We start from the raw sequence: 19,454 nt of genomic DNA, 5'->3' as shown, positions 1-19,454 counted from the left end.
CCTACACCACATGGACTGCAGCGGTTCAAGATGACAGCTCACCACCACCTTCTCAAGGACAATTAGGGATAAGTAATAAATGCTGCCCTAGCCAGTGACACCCACATCCCATGAATGAATATATTAAAAAAAACGATAGATTTCAGTAACTTCCCCACAACTCATGTTAAACCAACTTGGTTTCTCATTCCTTTCCTTCATGAGAGAGAATTACATTTACAATATTCCAAATCCAAATCCAAGAGCACAGTTCCTGAATCTAGAGTGCTTCGGTAAATTATGATTAACGTATTTGTGACTACTTCATCTACTTCTTTCAAATACTTTGGGATGGATACACCAAATCTTAAGAGATTTGTCCATCTTTAGTTCCATTATTTTTCTCCATTAAAATTTCTTTTACATTTATCAAGTCCACTACACCTCTCTCCCCCACCCTCTGGCTTATTTTTATTTTACCTTTTACCACTGATATTTTGTCAAGCAGCATTTCTCAGCAATAACCTGTTTATTGACACTCAGTTTGAGTGCTGCCAGGGCTACTTGACTCAATACCTCACAACCTTAGTCCAAACATGGAAAGAAGAGCTGAGTGGTACTGCCATTAATAGCATGTGACCAAGTGTGGCATCAAGAATCCCTAGCAAAATTGAAGTCAATGAGAATTGTGGGGGGCAGTGGGCGAAACTCTCCACTAGCTGCAGTCATACCTAGCACAAGGAAGGTGTTTGTGGTTTTTAAAGAGGTCAATCACCACAGCCCCAGGACACTGCTGCAGGAGTTCCTCAGGGTAGCGTCCCGAGCCCAACCATTTTCAGTTGCTTCAATGACCTTCCTCCATCACAAGGTCAGAAATGAAGGTGTTTGCTGATGATTGTGCAATGTTCAGCACACTTGCGACTCCTCAGATACTGAGGCAGACCACACCCACATGCAGCAAGACCTGGACGACACTGAAGGTTAGGCTGATAAGTGGCAAGTAACAATCACACCGCACAAGTACTCTAGGCAATGATCATCTCCCCTTAATGTTCAACTGTATTACCACAGCTGAATCCTCTACCAACATCCTAGAGGTTAACATTGACCAGAAACTTACTGGACCAACCATATAAATACTGTGGCTACAAGAGCAGGTGAGAGACTGGGAATTCTGCAGTGAGTAACTCACTACCTGGATCCTCAAAGCCTGTCCATCATCTACAAGGCACAAGTCAGGAGAATAATGGAATATTCTCCACTTACCTGGATGAGTACAGCTAAAAACACTCCAGAAGCTCAACAATTTCCAAGACAAAGCAGCCTGCTTGATTGGCACCCACTGCATTTTAAACATTCTTTCCTGCCACCACCAATGCACAGTGGCAGCAGTGTTTACCATCTACAAGATGCACTTCAGCAACTTCCAAACCAATGGCCTCTACCACCTAGAAGGACAAGGAGGACAAATATGCAGGAACACCTCCACCTGCAAGTTACCCTTCAGGTTACACACCACCCTAATTTGGAACTGTACAGCCTTTTCTTCATGTCACTGGGTCAAAATCCTAGAACTCTGTAGGAAGGCTGGTTTACTGCACCACATGGACTGCAGAGGTTCACCATTACCTTCTCAAGGGAAAATACGGATGGGGGATAAATGCTGGCAACGCCAGTGTCACTTACATTCCATGAAATAAAAAAGAGCCAAATTCAAACTTGTAGGCTGCTAACCCACTGCGCCTCCCAATACTCAAAGTTGTTTATTTGATTAGTCTGTTATCAGGTCAAAAAATACTTCATGATATCATTGTTTTTAAGCTTATGTTAAAAACACAGATTATGCAGCACCAGTGACAATTCATTAACTGATACAGCATTTGAAGTATACACCACAGGACCAGAATGTCCATGTCAATATGCAAACACACGGTATTTATCATGTAGATTAGTATCTTTTGGTATGGCTGTTCAAATAAAAAGACAGGGTACAGTGTCTTGTGGACACAAATTCCTTGCAATGCCAAGCTTTCAAATGCTGCCTGACCAGAGTCAGTGCTTCTCTAATGCAAAAAGGGAAACTTAACATGGACATCTTCTAATGTACATTCTAACAACTCGTGAGGGGTTCTTTACCTCCTGAAACATGGGAGCAGTTTGCTAACCTTTCCCATTAGTCATAGAAAATATAAAAAGGGGCATCAGAAAGGAGCTACTCATTTGAAACTTTGAATTTTGTTAACTTTTGAGCAATGATTCAATAACATCCACTTGTATCTGCTTAAAGTTTGAACGGTACAAGTGGGCTTACCTCAATTATTGCAAAAATGGAAAGTGATCAAATGCTAAACCGATCTCAGCAAAACCCAATACATTAAACTATACTCAGCAACTGTAAGGAATCAAGTCCTGTGGTTTACCCATACTGTTAAACACACACAATAATAAAAACCTGACAGGTAAATCTATAAAACATTCAGAAGCAGGAAGCCTTTTGCTGTCAAGATTTTAGTTATATGATCATTTTAAGCAAAAATGGTTAATTACCAATGTTTATTATTGATCAATGAAGTTTGACTCAATAGTAATGACTATCTGGGCTCTTATTGGAAAATCAGTTGTGGTGAGAAAGCGTATTTCCATCTGCATTTATATTGATCAGTGAAGCTCTCTCTAGTTATCTTTGGAGCTATGGGGCAGCTATATGGCCAGAACACATCTGACAGCCTGTCAAGGCAAGCATTTGCAGATCCCTTAAAAACAAACTTTCAGTAACTATATTTCAGGCATTTGAGATTTCACTCTTATTTGGGAAAGGTTTGAGCATAGGGTTAATGCCCGACCCCAATCGTTTCATCAAATAGATTATGACATTTTAGATGTTTGTAAGTATTTATTTTCAGGCCCTTACCTTTTGTCTGTAGGAGTCACACTGCCATTGGTTGCTGTACTGTCTGCTGCCTGGATGGATGTTGACTCTGCTTCCTGTGAAGATAAAACAAGATCAGTTCATTAACGCTGAGGTAAGATTTCAACTAAGAACGCTTAAAAGCATCACCCTCACAATTTCCATCTTTTGAGCCGTGGACTTAAGGACATCAGGATTGATTTTGGATTGATAGCTAACATACACACGCACGCACCTTGTACAGTCTGAACATGCAATGCAAAACACATTACCACTACTACACATACATTTTTACATTGAGTTACGGCTTCAATACCAGCCATACTGAGTTCTAAATCAGAAGTGACATTTACCAGCTCCTTTAATGTCGTCAAGAGTTACCAACTTTCTCCACTCATTCTCAGTTTAACGAATTTAGAGCATATCTATAACCTGAGTAAGGGGTCAGAAAAAGAGTAAAGAGGTCCCAAAGATATGCTGAATCAGGATTAAAGGGATTTTAGTGCATATTTTGCTATAGCACTAAATTCTGCATTGCAGCCTAAACTTTGTGAAGCCACCATCTTACATGCACACAAAATGGAGAAGGTGTTTTAGTGTAATTGCCTGCTATTACACTATAGCGTGAACTAAATTTGATATAAATATACAGGCGTTAGTTGCAGTGCCAAAAGGTTTGTTCCAGTTTGAAATCAGGGCCTCATTTACCACTATAAAGGGTCAATAACTAATTCTTCTATAAAAGCATTTTGCTGGCTAATAGTAATAATCTATCCTCTTGTATAGCAGAATTGCTAGTCAAGTTAATAGAACAGGTTGAAAACCTGTATTTACAACTGGATTAGACCAAAGTTAAAATAAAATCTGTATGTATATAAAAGATCTCTACAACTGCATTTTTTATTACTCATCTTTTCCCCTCCTTATAAATAAAGTCTCTGCACCATTTCCCAGCCCAGGAGGTTCAGATAGGATGCCCAATTCCCAGGCCATTTTCTCAGATATTTTGCTTTGGCTGCTAAGAAGCACAAAGATCCCCTGGCAATGTACTCTCAGTAGAAGTGCTTGAATTTTGCTGGATGCATTCCCATAAAATAGCACAAGTGAGAAGCATTTATCACAGAAAGAGACATTTTTTTTTAAAAAGGCTCACGTGCACTGATATATTATATTGCAGTCTACAATTTTAGAGCTCAACTTTCCTTCATCTAGACAAATTTATAATGAAATCAAGCGTATGCATAGAACCACCAGTAGTGGGACGGGGAACAATTCTTGGAAGGGCTAGTTAAAGATAAAACGCACTGAAGAAATTGAAGTAGACAAATCAACTGGATCCAACAGTTTACATCCAACGATCCTGATCAAGAGTGGTTTGATTAGATGTTAGATTGAGACTTAATCAAAAATTACACAGAAAGGAAAATTTTGCCCGAGGACTGCAAGATGGCAAACCTGACATTCCTCTTTAGAAAAGATGGAAATTATAGGCCAGTTATCTTACATTGGTTGTTGGTCATCCACTAGTCTATAAATATGGGATGAAATTACTAAACACTTGAGAAACAGGAGTTATATCAAGGCCAGTCAAGGTGGATTTCTAAAAGACAGATTGTATTTGACTAACCCAAAAGAATTTTGAAGAAATAACTTACATTTTTCAAAAAATTGTTTGGGAAGGCACCACAGAAGACATTCATGGCAAAGAAAAGAGGAAGCAGTTGCTTGAAAAAGAGGACCATGAAAGGATATGGAAATGAGGAGAACAAGAATAGACGAGGCAGCTTATGTGGAAAAAACACTTGGAAATTGCATGTTTCTGTGTTGTAGCATTTTATGATTCCATTTAGAAGAGTGAGAGTTAATTCCAATCTTTTAGGAACATATATACAAATTAGGAGTAGGCCATTTGGTCCTTCATGCCTGCTCTGCCATTCAACAAGATCATGGCTTATCTGAATGTAGCCTCCCACCTATCCCTGATAACCTTTCCATCCCCTTTGTTAATCAAGAATCTATCTAGCTCTGCCTTAAAAATACTCAAAGACCCTGCTTCCACTGCCTTTTGAGGAAGAGAGGTCCAAAGACTATCAACCCTCAGAAAAAAATTATCTCTGCCTTAAATGAGTGACCCCTTATTTTTAAACAGTGACCCCTAGTTCTAGATTCTCCCACAAGAGGAAACAACCTCTCCACATCCAACCTGTCAAGAACCTCAGGATCTTAAAGGTTTCGATCAAGTTGCCTGTTGCTCTTCTGAATTCCAGCAGAAAGAAGCCTAACCTGTCCAACCTTTCATCACAAGACAACCCGCCCATTCCTGGTATTAGCCTAGTAAAACTTCTCTGAACTGCTTCTAACGCATTTACATCTTTCCTTAAATAAGGAGACCAATTCAGTCCACCGTACTCCGGATGTAGTCTCACCAGTGCCCTGTACAACTAAAGCATAACCTCCTTTTGTATTCAATTCCCTTCACAATAAACAATAACACTGTTAGCTTTCCTAATTACTTTCTGTACCTGCATACAAGCCTTTTGTGATTCATGCACTAGGACACACAAATCCCTCAATCTCACAGCTCTGCAATGTCTCACCACTTAGATATGTTACATTTTTATTCTTCCTGCCAAAATATTTATCCACATTACACTCCATTTGCCAGGTCTTTGCCCACTCACTTAACCTACCTATGCCACTTTGTAGCCTCCTTACATCCTCTTTACGGCTTACTTTCCTACCTATCTTTGTAAATTTAACAACCATACATACCTTCAGTCCCTTCATCTAAGTCATTTATATAAATTATAAAAAGTTGAGGCCCCAGCACTGATCACTGTGGTACACCACTTGTCACATCCCACCAACCAAAGACAGACCCATTTGTGGCTACCTTCTGTTTCTTGTTAGCTAGCCAATCTTCTCTCCATGCCAATATATTACCCCTTACACCATGACTTTTTATTTTCTACAATAACATCTGATATGGCATCTTATCAAATGCCTTCTGGAAATCTAAGTACAGTACATCCACCCCTTTATCCACAGCACATGTGACTCCTTCAAAGAACTCCAATAAATTGGTTAAACACGTTTTCTCTTTCACAAAACCACACTGACTCTGCTCGATTGCCTTAAGCTTTCCTAGGTGCCCTGCTGTAACATCTTTAATAACAGCTTCTAACATTTTCCCTATGACAGGTTTTAAGTTAACCAGCCTGTAGTGTCCTGCTTTCTATCTCCCTCCCTTTTAAAATAAAGGAGTTACATTTGCTATTTTCCAATCTAATGGAACCTTCACCGAATCTAAGGAATTTTGGAAAATTAAAACCAACACATCAGCTATTTCACTAGCCACTTCTTTCAAGACCCTAGGACGAGGTCCATCAGGACCAGGAATTTGTCAGCCCGCAGTTCCAACAATTTGCTCCAAATGACAATTAAAAATGGAAAAGAACTAACATATTACCAACCTCTTCTGCTGTGGTCTTTAGTTTTTGAATGATAGCAGAACATGACTCTGACTGTTAATGAATAAAAATGAAGCCAATTACTTTTTTGTACCATGAAAAATAAGTCTACACAATTTGGTGCTAAGTATTTCATCTTCAACAGGTACTTAAATGATACAATCTGATAAACATACAGCTTTATCTGGTTACTATTTCAGGTCTCCACATGTTAAGTTGATAACTCAGTTGTTCAGGTATCGTAAATATGTATTATTTAAGGTGTACATTTCTATACAAGTGATTTAATCTCTAAAACTAACATGACTATCTCAGAAAATAAACACATCTTAGAGGACAACAGGTATTGTAACCATTGGAAGCAATGAAAACATTTTGTGACCATCTCTTTCAATCCATTACCTGCTCCCCCCCTCTCCAAGTTTACCATGTTAAAGATTCTTTGTTGCCCAGTCACTCAAACTTACGGCAAGTACAGAGGACCTGGTAGATTAGATCACAGAGCCCCAACGTCAATTTAATCTCATTCATGTTAAGAGCGCACAGTCACTAAGGCTCATGTGTCTGATCACAATGAAATGGTGTAACACTGAACATTAGGAATTCAAACAGAAGTCACTATACTAGACACAATATTAAAAAAGAGCAGTGCTAAAACTAATACACATATGGATGAGGTCACCCACTTCAGAATGGAGAACTGGAGCAAACAACTACAGCTTAAAATGGGGCTTTAAAAAAGCTCCTACTAGGAAATCTTCCTTAATCAAATTTGATAAACTTCATTGTACTTTAACACTCATTTACATACATCATCTTAAAGTACAATCAGCTAACATGTTAAGAATTGCTTTGAGTTTTTGAAGCGTATAGTGCCACAACTTTAATGCAAAAACAAAATACTGTTTTCACAGAATTCCACTAGGCGACTGGCAAGCTTATAGCATATATTTTACAATTAGTAAAGTTAACAAATGAATGTTTAGAGTTATTCTATTACCGTGTTGTTTATAAATTAAATGATAAAATCTTTTATCTTAAATAGGCTAATGCCAGTTTCAAATAGTATGAAGAACACAGCACAAACGTGTTAAGTATTCACAAGTGAATTTCAACAATTGGAAAAATACACCATGAAATTTACATGACCCGAAGTCTGAAATAAAAGATATTGTACTTTTCAAAGTCACAGACTTTTTCAAATGTTTAATTTTCATCTAGTTATTTTATCCAATAATGACTGTAGTGGCATATTCATGCCATCATCTAACTTGCTCTTTCTGATGGTCTAATTTGACAGTTTCAGAGAGACACACACAAAAAGGGTGTTTTCAGTTCTTTAAATACAAAAGCACTCGCCTAGTACTTTCCTTACCTTTTATGCAAAATTACTCTTGTAGGCTACAAAGTAGCCCATTCTATATTCAAAACCACAGTCCAGATGGGTCTCTGTTCAGTTGAATCTTTGAACATATAGAATGGGGACGGGTGATTAACACATTGATACTTTAACCAACAATGACAGCTCAATGTGCAATGTCCAAATATTGATGCCATCTCCATAAACAGGGTGAGCCGCTGATTTCAGCCACAGTGTTATGGGTAGTGCTTTCCCAAAGGGCAAAAATTCAACACACACACTGACCAGATATCTGCTGACAACTGCTGCTCACTTCCCTGCAGTACATTTCAGGGTTACAGCCTAAGAGCAGGTTGCTCACCTGAGTTCTCAACCAAGGTAGTGGTGCAAGGTAACTAGGAATGAAGGGAAATAAATAACTGGAGGAGGTTCAATCTATAAAAAGTTATGCAAAGTGAGTAATGTGGAAGTGTTTTGCTTCATGAGACCAGCACACTTCATGCACAACTATTATCACAACAATTGTCACTAAGTAATAAAGTCGGAGAGACTGATGGATACATAAAATTTCGTTCTACTAATTTTTCATTTGCACACGCAAAGAGTAAAGATTTATATTTAACATAAACATTCAGCAGCATCTGCTTTAGGTGAAAACTTATTTCATGTTTAGGTTTATATCTTCAAAGAACATTTAGGCCCAGTGTTTGAAACATAGAAACTCGGAGGAGTAGGCCATTCAGCCCTTCGAGCCTGCTCCGCCATTCAATATGATCATGGTTGATCCTCTATCTCAACGCCATATTCCCACTTTCTCTCCATACCCCTTAATGTCCCTAATATCCAAAAATTGATCAATTTCTTTCTTGAATATACTCAGTGACCCGACCTCCACAGCCTTCTGTGGTAGAGAATTCCATGAGTTGACCACCCTCAGTGAAGAAATTTTTCCTCAGCTCAGTCCTAAATGTGGTTAGTGATGAAGCAAGGATGCTGAATTTGAAGAAAACCTCGCTGAGAGGTTGAGCAATCTTGGTGGTGAGAATTTGAACTCTCTCACCATGCAATGCATGGCAACATTCTATAATGGGGATTCCGAGTGTGGAGTTAGTTATGTCATTAAGCTGTCCAGGCGGCCAATCGCATTAAAGAGTTCTCACAAAGCCAACGAGGAAACTAAAAGGACCAAAATCAAATCACTTTTTTAAAAAAATATATTTTATATAGAGAATAAAACATTGGAACATACGCATGGAGTGAAGGCAGAAACTTAAAAACAAATTTAAAATTAATTTTAAAAATCTAGTTATTAATCGAAAATGGAGATATTTAACTAACACTCCACAGATATAAAATAATGTTTCCATGAACAGATCTTTTGTTCAGCAAGTTATTACTGAGATTGCCATTAAAAACCCCATTACACCCGAGTGAGAAAGATGCAACTTTTTATATCAGGTTTCTAACAGCAATGCGAGCGCAGAGAAGGGAAACCTCTTGACAAATCAACTGATTTCAGTGATTTGTCAAGAAGCCAGTGATTACTGTTTCTGGTTCGGAGTCCACAGCACAGTCTATGACAGAGCAGTCAGCAACAGAACACAACTTCTGTATTTATGCATTAATCTGCCCATGCACTAAATCCTGAAGTTGTGGTTAGTCTCAAAGCAGTAAGGACACTGACAGTTCATCATCATTAACATTGCCCCCCATTCACCAAAAAAAATTGGCATTACAATGCATTTTGCATCAAAAGAATGTGTCTTGGCTTTTATTTAATTTTCCTTACTCCCAGTCTGAATTTTTAACCTCAAAGTAGCCACTTAAATCTTAATCTTAACTTGACTAGTTACAAAAGCACGTATCAAATTAGGAAGTCAAAGCTCACTTCAAATGAGCATCTATTTTCAAGCTTAATAGACTGAAAACACTCACCTGGCGAAATAAAGTGCAATATTTTTTCACGAATTTTTCAAACCACTTTTTAAAAAAAAAATTAAATAAACTTAGAGTCTATACTTTATTCAAATAACAGGATATTTAAGTAGAAGTGAGAACACCAGGAATTAATTGGCTAATATTTTATGGTCCAGTAGTGGGTCAATCTAGTTGCTTTCTGCCAGTAGCATCAGTTCTCATTATTACCTGACCCCAGGTGTTACCCTGGCTGCATAGTTAAGCAGGACGCCCCGTCATAGTGTCTCCAGAGTGGAGGAAAAACATTTGTCGACCATCTTGGCCTGCAGCAATTGCACTCTCAGTTAGCTGAACACACTGGCAGTCAACCAAGACTCTCTCACCAATGAGGGAAAATACAGTAGCAACATATTTGGGAAAATGAAGATGCAAATGGAAACAGGAAGTGTAAATAAATAAAAGAAAGGAAACCAAAGTTTTCTGCTACCTAGCATTTTGCTTATTACTGGAATAAACTGCACTACTAGACTGCACACTAAATGCACCATCTTACCTTCTCAGACTGACTGAGCAGAAAGTGATGGAAGTGAGGGTCGTCCTTTACTTGCTGCAATTAGAAAAACCAAATCTGAGCATGGTGAGTCATCATACTCCGATTCTATAACTGAAGATTACTATTTGAGACGAGTGGGAGAATTGCATCAGAATTTCCCTCCCTGATGATCTACAGGTTTATAAATTGAAATCAAGTCAACAGAAAACAGCAGCTTTGCAATGATTCAGCGTTTTGGAAAAAAAAAGGGAGGACATTCAACACTTTCTGTGCCAATCATCAGTCCCATCTTTTGTGCAGAAAGATACAAGCAGATCACAGTTTGCATCCACTACCATAACCAGGGCTCTCAATAATGGTTCCCACCGTTTTCTATGCACAAGGCCTTTTTTTTAAAAAAAAAAGTCTTATGGGTAACTTAATTACTGCAAAGCTGCATAAGCCCACAACTGGAACCACTTACCAAGTGGCAGGGGAATACACAAAAAATTCCTGTCGAGATTACTCCACTTCAGAATTTCACTTGCTGCTACAGTTTTTGAATCCGTACAAGCTCCCCCAACTAAATCTGTTATCAACTGATGCACCTGCAGTAAGCAGGTCATGAGACAGTGGGGTCTCTGCTTTAACAAATCATTGTCACTAGTCTCCCAGTGCTTCAGATTGTGAATGCACCAACTTAGCAAACCTTAGCTAGTTCATGTTCTCTAGTCAAAGTCAGTGTCCTCAGTATAAAAATAATTTCAACTGACTTTTCTAATCCCAGCTACACACCATTCACTGACAACAGCAGAGGGCAGTTGCTCTAATCTAGGCTCATGCTAACACTACTATAATCAATTTGGACCCCTCGTTCTCTCTCTCTCACCCCCCAACCTCCATTGTGTGTGGAAGTCACAATTTAGGATTTTATCACTTTTCCTCAGGAGGAAATAGGGGCAGGTGGGAGTTATATTTAAGGTTTGTGTTTTAAAGTTAATTCAAATGAGTTTAAATAAATGGAAGCACCGAGACAAAGCACGATTAAAACACCAATGAGCTCAGTTTTGAAGTTGCTTCCCAAAGACGTCACACCCACTATGTTAGGGAGGTTCCCCTATCCTGGGTGCTTAGTAGTGGTTAGCTGGCAAAGGTCATACCGTAGGTTGTGAACAGAGGTTAAAAAAGATAAATATGTAGTCAAACTTTTAAAGAGAAAGCTTGGGTGAAAGCTTTCTCTAGGTTCAGATAGTTACAATGGAGAATACTTAGAAGTTAATTTGTTTATATCAAGAAAGATGATCTGATGTAGGGAAGGGAAGCATGTTTGTTATTTTGTATTATTACACAAAGTCACTTGTACTAATTGAATCAAGTTCAGTAATTAACTGTTGCTATGCAAATTCACTTGCTGGTGAAGTAAAACAATGTATTGATCTTTATCTGGTTTTCAAAGAGATTGAAGAAGCACATGCAAAAAACGCAAATATCCAGTTCAAATCACAACACAATTCTATTGTTACATTTCTAGGGTACAGTATAGTCTACACTCTAAACTTAAGATGCTTAGACGTCTTACAGGAGTGTCTAGCACTACTGTCCTCCAGAGAATATCTAAGACAAGAATTTGAAACACGCTTTGCACACAAGATCTGAAAATCACAATCATGTACAGATACAAGGAATTGTATATATAAAATAATTTTGGTCAAACACAAATATCCTTTCATTCTGTTATACCATACATCGACAGAGTCATCATTAAAGCTGAATTCTCTTCCCATTGCACTACTTTTATACACAAGGACACACAAAGCACTATTTTAACTACTCATTCGCATTCATTTGTCACAGTTGTGATTCAAACACTGCAACAAGCACTCGGCCCACCCACAAGTTAAGAGTTCCTATTAAGTAAATAAACCCTTACAAGTTATTCAATTAATCAATCACTCAATTTAACATTCTAGGCAAGTTCGAATTAGTATAGTGCTCTACACTATAATTGTTCATAAATTAGATAAGCTAAAATTGTACATAGCTAACATTGCTGGTTTCAGCATCAAACAGAAGATGAAACTGGTTAGGTAGAATGCAACTTGATTTTTAAAAGCCAAGTACGATGAATGAAATACAATATTTTGCCAAGTTGTCTCTTCAGCGAAATTGTAAATTCAACCATTGCTTTCTTGGAAGTTAAAAGTTTTTGAATTCTTGAAGGATTTGAGTGCGCAAATTTCTTTCTATCCCTAGCCTAATTTCCATGTGAACCCTGTTTAGTATTTGACTAACTTGTTTAATTCTCCTTCTAGTAGAAATAATACAAAATAAATGAAGGTAGCATCATATATGAGCGGAAGTTAATCAAAATATATTTACTGTTGAACATGCTCCTTTTAGAAACACTGTCATCACTTGATATAGCTGGCACTGCAGGCAGTTTATTACAAAATGACTGGCAACCAAATTAAAAGCCAGATGAGATTAGTATTGCAAATATTTTCAACTCCCAACAGGAGAGAGTGTGTTATAATTAGAGATCACAGGGAATTCAGATTTAAAAACCATTTATCACTGTAGTCTTTTTGAACCTAACCTGCAAAGCTGTTCTAATCCTCCATATCAAGCCTCAACAAAAACAGCAGGGAACTGAAGCTCAAAATTTCAGCAAGTAAAGCATTCAGAGAAAGGCAGATTGGTCACCAGTGGACCACAGCAAACAGATTTTGAACAAGGCACATTTTTCTCTACACATATAGAAATATTTCTTGTAAACCTTTGAAGAGCAGTACAGCAGAGTCTGCCAGCAATACCACTCTTTGGGAGCCATATGTGGGCAATACAAGTTGAATTTTCAAAAGGGAAGCACAAACAATGCATTTTATAACAGGTGCAACAGCTGCATAAAAGTACAGAATAACTGTACATTTTTTTCTGATTGAGAAAATCAAATATCAAATGACAAATGGGTACCAATAGGATTCTACAGTTACCAGCTCGTGTTCCATACCAACCTTGTAAACTTTCAGAAACAAAAACACAGATCCAACTCCAATGTTCCCTAAAACCACTATCACAAACCTAGCTATTGTCAACATGATTGCATGAGGGCAGTCCTCTATTACACTGGCTGTGTCAATAAAAACCTAAAATGGCAATTAGGAGTTAAAGAAATTGTGACTCACCTTCCATTTGTATCCTGCAACTGGACCCGTAACCAACCTCTTCACTGTGGATGGCTCAGGGAAAGCATCCTGAAGTGGGAGAAATACAAAAGTCACATCTTATAAAGAAGCTGTATATTACCTCCTGTGCATTTGACTGAGCAGATGGTTTAATTTCTCCATTTGAAGCCCTAACCACTGTATCACAGTGACCCAGCCGTCCGTGGGAGTTATATGAATCCTAGCCATTTCCCTGCAGGGAGGAGAAAAATGCATTGTTCTTGGGCTATGTTTGGACACATCCTAGCAGCTCGTATGTGTCAGTTCACAAGTGTACTGGAGGCATAGGAAGAAAATTAAGTTTACCCTCAAAAATAAATAAGATACTACTGCGTTTGGATCATTCCTACCCTGAACCAACCTTTTCTTCCTTCGGTGGTCGACCCCTTTTCCTTGTACTGTGCTCTGAAATTTCTGCTGTGGAGCAATTTTGTCTTTTACCATCAGATGAAATGTGCCTGTTTTTATCTTCTGACGAGGTAAATGCAGATACCTGAAAAGGAATTAGTCAAAAGTAAAAACCACTGATAGGCTTTTGCCCAATAACCAAGTTGACTGGTGGCAGCTCACCACCACCGTCTCAGGGGCAACTAGAGAGGGGCAATAAATGCTGGCCCAGCCAGCGACGCTCACATCTCATGGATGATAAAAAAAACTGTTCCTTTATGTGAAGTAATGTGGCAATTGTTAAATGTTATTTCAAGGAACTCAATTTAAGACCAAATCCATAATACAGTCTATCTTGAAGATATCTTAAAAAGCTAAACTCAAATGACTTCAGTGGTGTTCTACTACACAAATACTGGTTACAACATTTGTAACTCTACTCAAATTCTCAGTACAGTACCTTCATTGATTTCATTCATTGGTCGTTTCTGCTTTATCAACAATATTTGAAATTATAAATCACATTCTTCATAGAAATTTCATAAGAGGTTTTTAGTTACTAGATTTTCTTGAATACAGTAGGCAATTGTGCTGAATGTAGCAGATGTCATCCGTGGCCTTTGATGTGCCCTCAGGAGGCAGCGTAGAAGTAGAATTCCATTACGAACAACGTTCCCCCACAGCTGTGCAGCAACCCTAAACTTCCCATGCAAGCTGCACACTAATTGAGCCCTTCAAGTTACCATGTAAAAACATTTAAAGGAGCCACACGCTTAAAGAAATCACTTGCACATTCCAAAAATAAAGGATATGTTGATTACAAAGCAAGTAAAACGCATTAAATACAGACCGCATGTTTTTTTGCTGCTAATAGTCAATTAAGGACTTTCTAAATGAATGTGTCCAGTACATAGTTGACATTCAGGAAATCACTTCAGTTGATCAGCTTTGTGTGATAATGGAAGCAAACTTTGGATTTCCTGCGTTTCAGTTTTGAAATTCAAAAAAGGTACAAGAGGTACACTTCAGGCAGTGTGCTTCCAGCTCTTCAGGGTCAATAGAATTAGAGGCTCAAGTTCTAAGATAGTTAGATGAAATCTTATTTAATTCTTAAACGGACATTGGACCAAGCTTATTATTAAGAGTTAGCTGGAGCTCACTTCTGAATATATATTCAAGTTAATGGAAATTAAATAATCTATTGTGAAGTAAAATTTGCTGTATTAATGTTCTGCTCTAATAAAAAGCCATGATTTATAGTTTACAGCTGAAGTTATACTATGAATAGGGCATTTATTCTTTCCCAGCTGAAGATCAGGAGAACTTGATAAGCCTCATTTTAAATTAGTAAACTAATTATGGTGATGCAATTCTGTTCAGTCCCTGGGCAATGCATAAAAGTCACATTCCGGTCCATTATCGGAGCAAGGGCTCACATTCAGGCATATTCTGTGGTGCTGGGCACAAGGGAAATGTCTGAAAGATGCCTTAAATTTTTTTTAAAATGGAGTCTCCACCTCTCATTTCTTTAATATTGATATTAAGAGAAGGGATGAGAATAATTCCAAGCAAACAGAAAAAACTCCACTCTAAGAAATCAACTGAAAATGATGAAGCACAGCAGTTAAACTATTGGTAACTAAAAAATAAAAAGGCAGAAATTAAACAAGGGATTCTCCCCTTCTCCACACACTTTGCTTTCTTTGTAGAGTTCACAGCTGGCGATAGGACCTTACTCCTAGTGGTACGACATCTACAATTTTAAAAAATATATTGAATTCTATTAAAAACAACAACTTGCAATTATATGGTACTTTAAAACATCTCCAGGTGCTTCCCAGTATTATAAAACAGAACTTGACACGGACACATAAGGAGGTATTAACAAAAGGTGACTAAAAGCTTGGTCAGAGGCACACTTTAAGCAGCATCTTAAAGGAGGAAATTGAGGTAGCGAAGCAGAGAGATTCAGGGAGAGAATTCTAGAACCTAGAGCCCAGGCAGTTGAAGACAAGGCCACCAGCAGAGGAGCAATTAAAATCAATGACACACGTGGGACCAATAATTATTATAGGTTTGAATAAAGAGACAGCTGAAGGGAATATAGTTAATAGATAAAACACTGGATATTCAACATTACAGGAAGATTTATCCACCAGATCTGCAAAAAACAGATGTAATCTGACAAAGAAGTCAGCAGACACGCAGGTGAGATATCAGACAGCAATCTTGCAGCCCATGGTCCCATCGGTGTTATTTTGACAGAAAGACAATGCTGATCACGTACAGCTGTGAAACAGAGCTCCTAATTTCTAATACCCATGAGACAAGAGTGGGAACAGTTTCCTTTCTCATGTACTTTAAAAAAATAATAAAGTTGGATTTTAAGAGCAAACAAAGCCTGAGGGAAACAGGAAGGGAAAAGGGAAGCTAGTGAATTGAACTGCAGTGGGAATAGATACCAGAGGCCGAGTCAAAGGGAAAGAGATAGTGATGAGTACAAGGGGTGACTGGAGGGAATGGGTGAAGCATGAGTGAGTTGGAGAAGGAAATTGTTGAGGGGCATATTTTCCCTGCAGTCCCAGCCCTAAATGTAGCTAATAGCTATTATCCATGGCTCTTTTTGTTATATCAAACTATACCATCTTAAAGAAAAAGTGTAGGTACAAGGAAAAAAGGTGATGGGTAAGAAACGGCAAGACAGGAAAGACAAGAGGTGAGAAACAGTAAGGCAAAGACATCAAAGATGGGCAAGAAAATAATATCCTCTGATCGACCATGTGGAATTAGTAATATGTTAAAATTATGCATCTGGGCATAGTTCCTGTCAAAATTTCACATTATGAATTCTCATATCCTCATTTATAATGGAAACTGCCCATCTAAACTTGTCATTCCGTAATTACACACTCCATCTAGCGTGAGCGCAACAGCACTACCATTGGCAGAAGGACGTAATTATTGTGACAAACTTAAATACACAAATATAGACATAGGAATATATTATGGATATAATGAAAAATTGAGATTGAATACTGTAAAGTCTGTGCACTCAGACATCATGATCCTGCCCTCTAACCCCATTCCATCTCAAGACTACACCTGGTGTTTATTTCACATGTAATACCACAAAAATGGACTAGTATGAATTTGAAAAATTTGCATCAGTGCGGACTTCCTATCAACTTCCAAATATAAATACCTGTGCCCACATTTTTTGTGGGAACTGCCGGTCATGTGCAATCACGTAATATTCAATTGCATTGAATCTGGTCTCTAACAACCTTCAGGACTGACAGCCTGTCATTAAGACCATATCCAGAGTTCTTCTACTCGTCAATTATTCAAAGGTCAATGTTGGTAAAACATTAAAACATTGATAGGTGATGCAATTGCCATGATTTTTCCAGGTATCAAATTTAATCTCTCACTTCAAATTTTAAAGAGCAAATGGTCAAAGCTCAAACATTCCAACCACATAATCATCCCTTACATTAACAGTCCAACTAATTCACAGAATCACACAGTGCAGAAGAGGCCCTTCGGCCCATCGAGTCTGCACCGACATGTGAGAAACACCTGACCTACCTACCTAATCCCATTTACCAGCACTTGGCCCATAGCCTTGAATGTTATGACGTGCCAAGTGCTCATCCAGGTACTTTTTAAAGGATGTGAGGCAACCCGCCTCCACCACCCTTCCAGGCAGTGCATTCCAGACTGTCACCACCCTCTGGGTAAAAAACTTTTTCCTCACATCCCCCCTAAACCTCCTGCCCCTCAACTTGAACTTATGTACCCTTGTGACTGACCCTTCAACTAAGGGGAACAGCTGCTCCCTATCCACCCTGTCCATGCCCCTCAATCTTGTACACCTCGATCAGGTCGCCCCTCAGTCTTCTCTGCTCCAACGAAAACAACCCAAGTCTATCCAACCTCTCTTCATAACTTAAATGTTTCATCCCAGGCAACTTCCTGGTGAATCTCCTCTGCACCCCCTCCAGTGCAATCACATCCTTCCTATAATGTGGCGACCAGAACTGCACACAGTACTCCAGCTGTGGCCTCACCAAGGTTCTATACAACTCCAACATGACTTCCTTACTTTTGTAATCTATGGCTTGATTGATAAAGGCAAGTGTCCCATATGCCTTTTTTACCGCCCCACTAACATGGCCCTCCGCCTTCAGAGATCTATGGACACACACGCCAAGGTCCCTTTGTTCCTCAGAACTTCCTGGTATCATGCCGTTCATTGAATGCTTCCTTGACAAATTACTCCTTCCAAAGTGTATCACCTCACACTTTTCAGGATTAAATTCAATCTGCCACTTATCTGCCCATTTGACCATCCCGTCTATATCTTCCTGTAGCCCAAGACACTCAACCTCACTGTTAACCACCCGACCAATCTTTGTGTCATCCACAAACTTACTAATCCTACCCCCCCAGTCATCTATGTCATTTATATAAATTACAAATAATAGGGGACCGAGCACAGGTCCCTGTGGTACGCCACTGAACACTGGCTTCCAGTCACTAAAGCATCCTTCTGTCATCGCCCTCTGTCTCCTACAACTAAGCCAATTTTGAATCCACCTTATCAAATTACCCTGTATCCCTTGTGCATCTGCCTTCTTTATAAGTCTCCCATGTGGGACCTTGTCAAAGGCTTTGCTGAAATCCATATCGACTACATCAACTGCACTACCCTCATCTACACACCTGGTTAACTCCTCAAAAAATTCAATCAAATTTGTTAGGCATGACCTCCCCCTGACAAAGCCATGCTGACCATCCCTGATCAAACCTTGCCTCTCCACGTGGAGATAGATTCTCTCCTTCAGGATTTTCTCCAATAGTTTCCCTACCACTGATGAGACTCTCAGGCCTGTAGTTCCCTGGCTTATCTCTACAACCCTTCCTAAATAGCAGAACCACATTAGCTATTCTCCAGTCCTCTGGCACCTACCCCATGGCCAGAGAGGAATTAAAAATTTGGGTCAGAGCCCCTGCGATCTTCTCCCTTGCCTCCCTCAGCAGTCTGGGACACAAATCATCCAGACCTGGAGATTTGTCCACTTATAAGCCTGCCAACACCTCCAATACCTTGTCACTCCCTATATCAATTTGCTTAAAAACCTCGCATAATTGAGTAACAGTACAGAATTAAACCCATTTTGACTTCATTACCCATTTAAAAAGTCATCGCTGCTACTGTATGGTATGGCCTGAACACTTTCTAAAAGGCCTGTAGGATTCAGATTTATACTCCACTTGCTATACTGGCCATAACAGCAACTTACATTTACATAGCACCTTTCATGTAATAAAACACCACACAGTGCTTCACATGTGCATTGTAGAACAGAATTTGATATTGAGCCAGAAAGGAGATATTAGGTCTGATGATCAGAAGCTTGGTCAAAGAGGAAGGTTTTGAGGAGAGAGTCTTAAAGAGAAAAGCAAGATAGGGGCGCAGGGAAGAAATTCCAGAGCTTGGGGCTTAAACAACTGAAGGTACAGCCACCAATGGTAGAGTAGCTATGATTGGGAATGCACAGGAGACCAGAGGAATTAGAGGAGCACAGATAACTGGGAAGATTGTGGCATTAGAAGAGATTACAAAAATAGGGAGCGGCCAGGCCATGGAGGGATTTGAAAACAAAGTTTGAAT

General features: G+C 38.9%; 1 protein-coding gene across 5 annotated transcripts in view; it reads right to left on the bottom strand.

Annotated features, from left to right (window-relative positions):
- glyr1 (glyoxylate reductase 1 homolog (Arabidopsis)) overlaps positions 1–19,454 on the bottom strand; it is a 47,935-nt gene that overhangs the window by 16,740 nt on the left and 11,741 nt on the right. For 2 of the 5 annotated variants that reach the window (XM_078559043.1, XM_078559047.1), the window contains exons 5-9: positions 13,752–13,883; positions 13,352–13,420; positions 10,188–10,241; positions 6,361–6,411; positions 2,891–2,964 (exon numbers count right to left, since the gene is read on the bottom strand). In XM_078559043.1, the coding sequence (XP_078415169.1) occupies positions 2,891–2,964; positions 6,361–6,411; positions 10,188–10,241; positions 13,352–13,420; positions 13,752–13,883 (380 nt within the window). The remainder of the gene's footprint in view (positions 1–2,890; positions 2,965–6,360; positions 6,412–10,187; positions 10,242–13,351; positions 13,421–13,751; positions 13,884–19,454) is intronic. The other 3 variants (XM_078559044.1, XM_078559045.1, XM_078559046.1) reach the window with 3 other exon arrangements.

This window comes from Cetorhinus maximus, chromosome 15, assembly GCF_964194155.1.
Source record: "Cetorhinus maximus chromosome 15, sCetMax3.hap1.1, whole genome shotgun sequence".
Lineage (NCBI taxonomy): Eukaryota > Metazoa > Chordata > Chondrichthyes > Lamniformes > Cetorhinidae > Cetorhinus > Cetorhinus maximus.
Note: the sequence above shows the minus strand (reverse complement) of the source record. Positions and strands in the feature narration are given on the sequence as shown.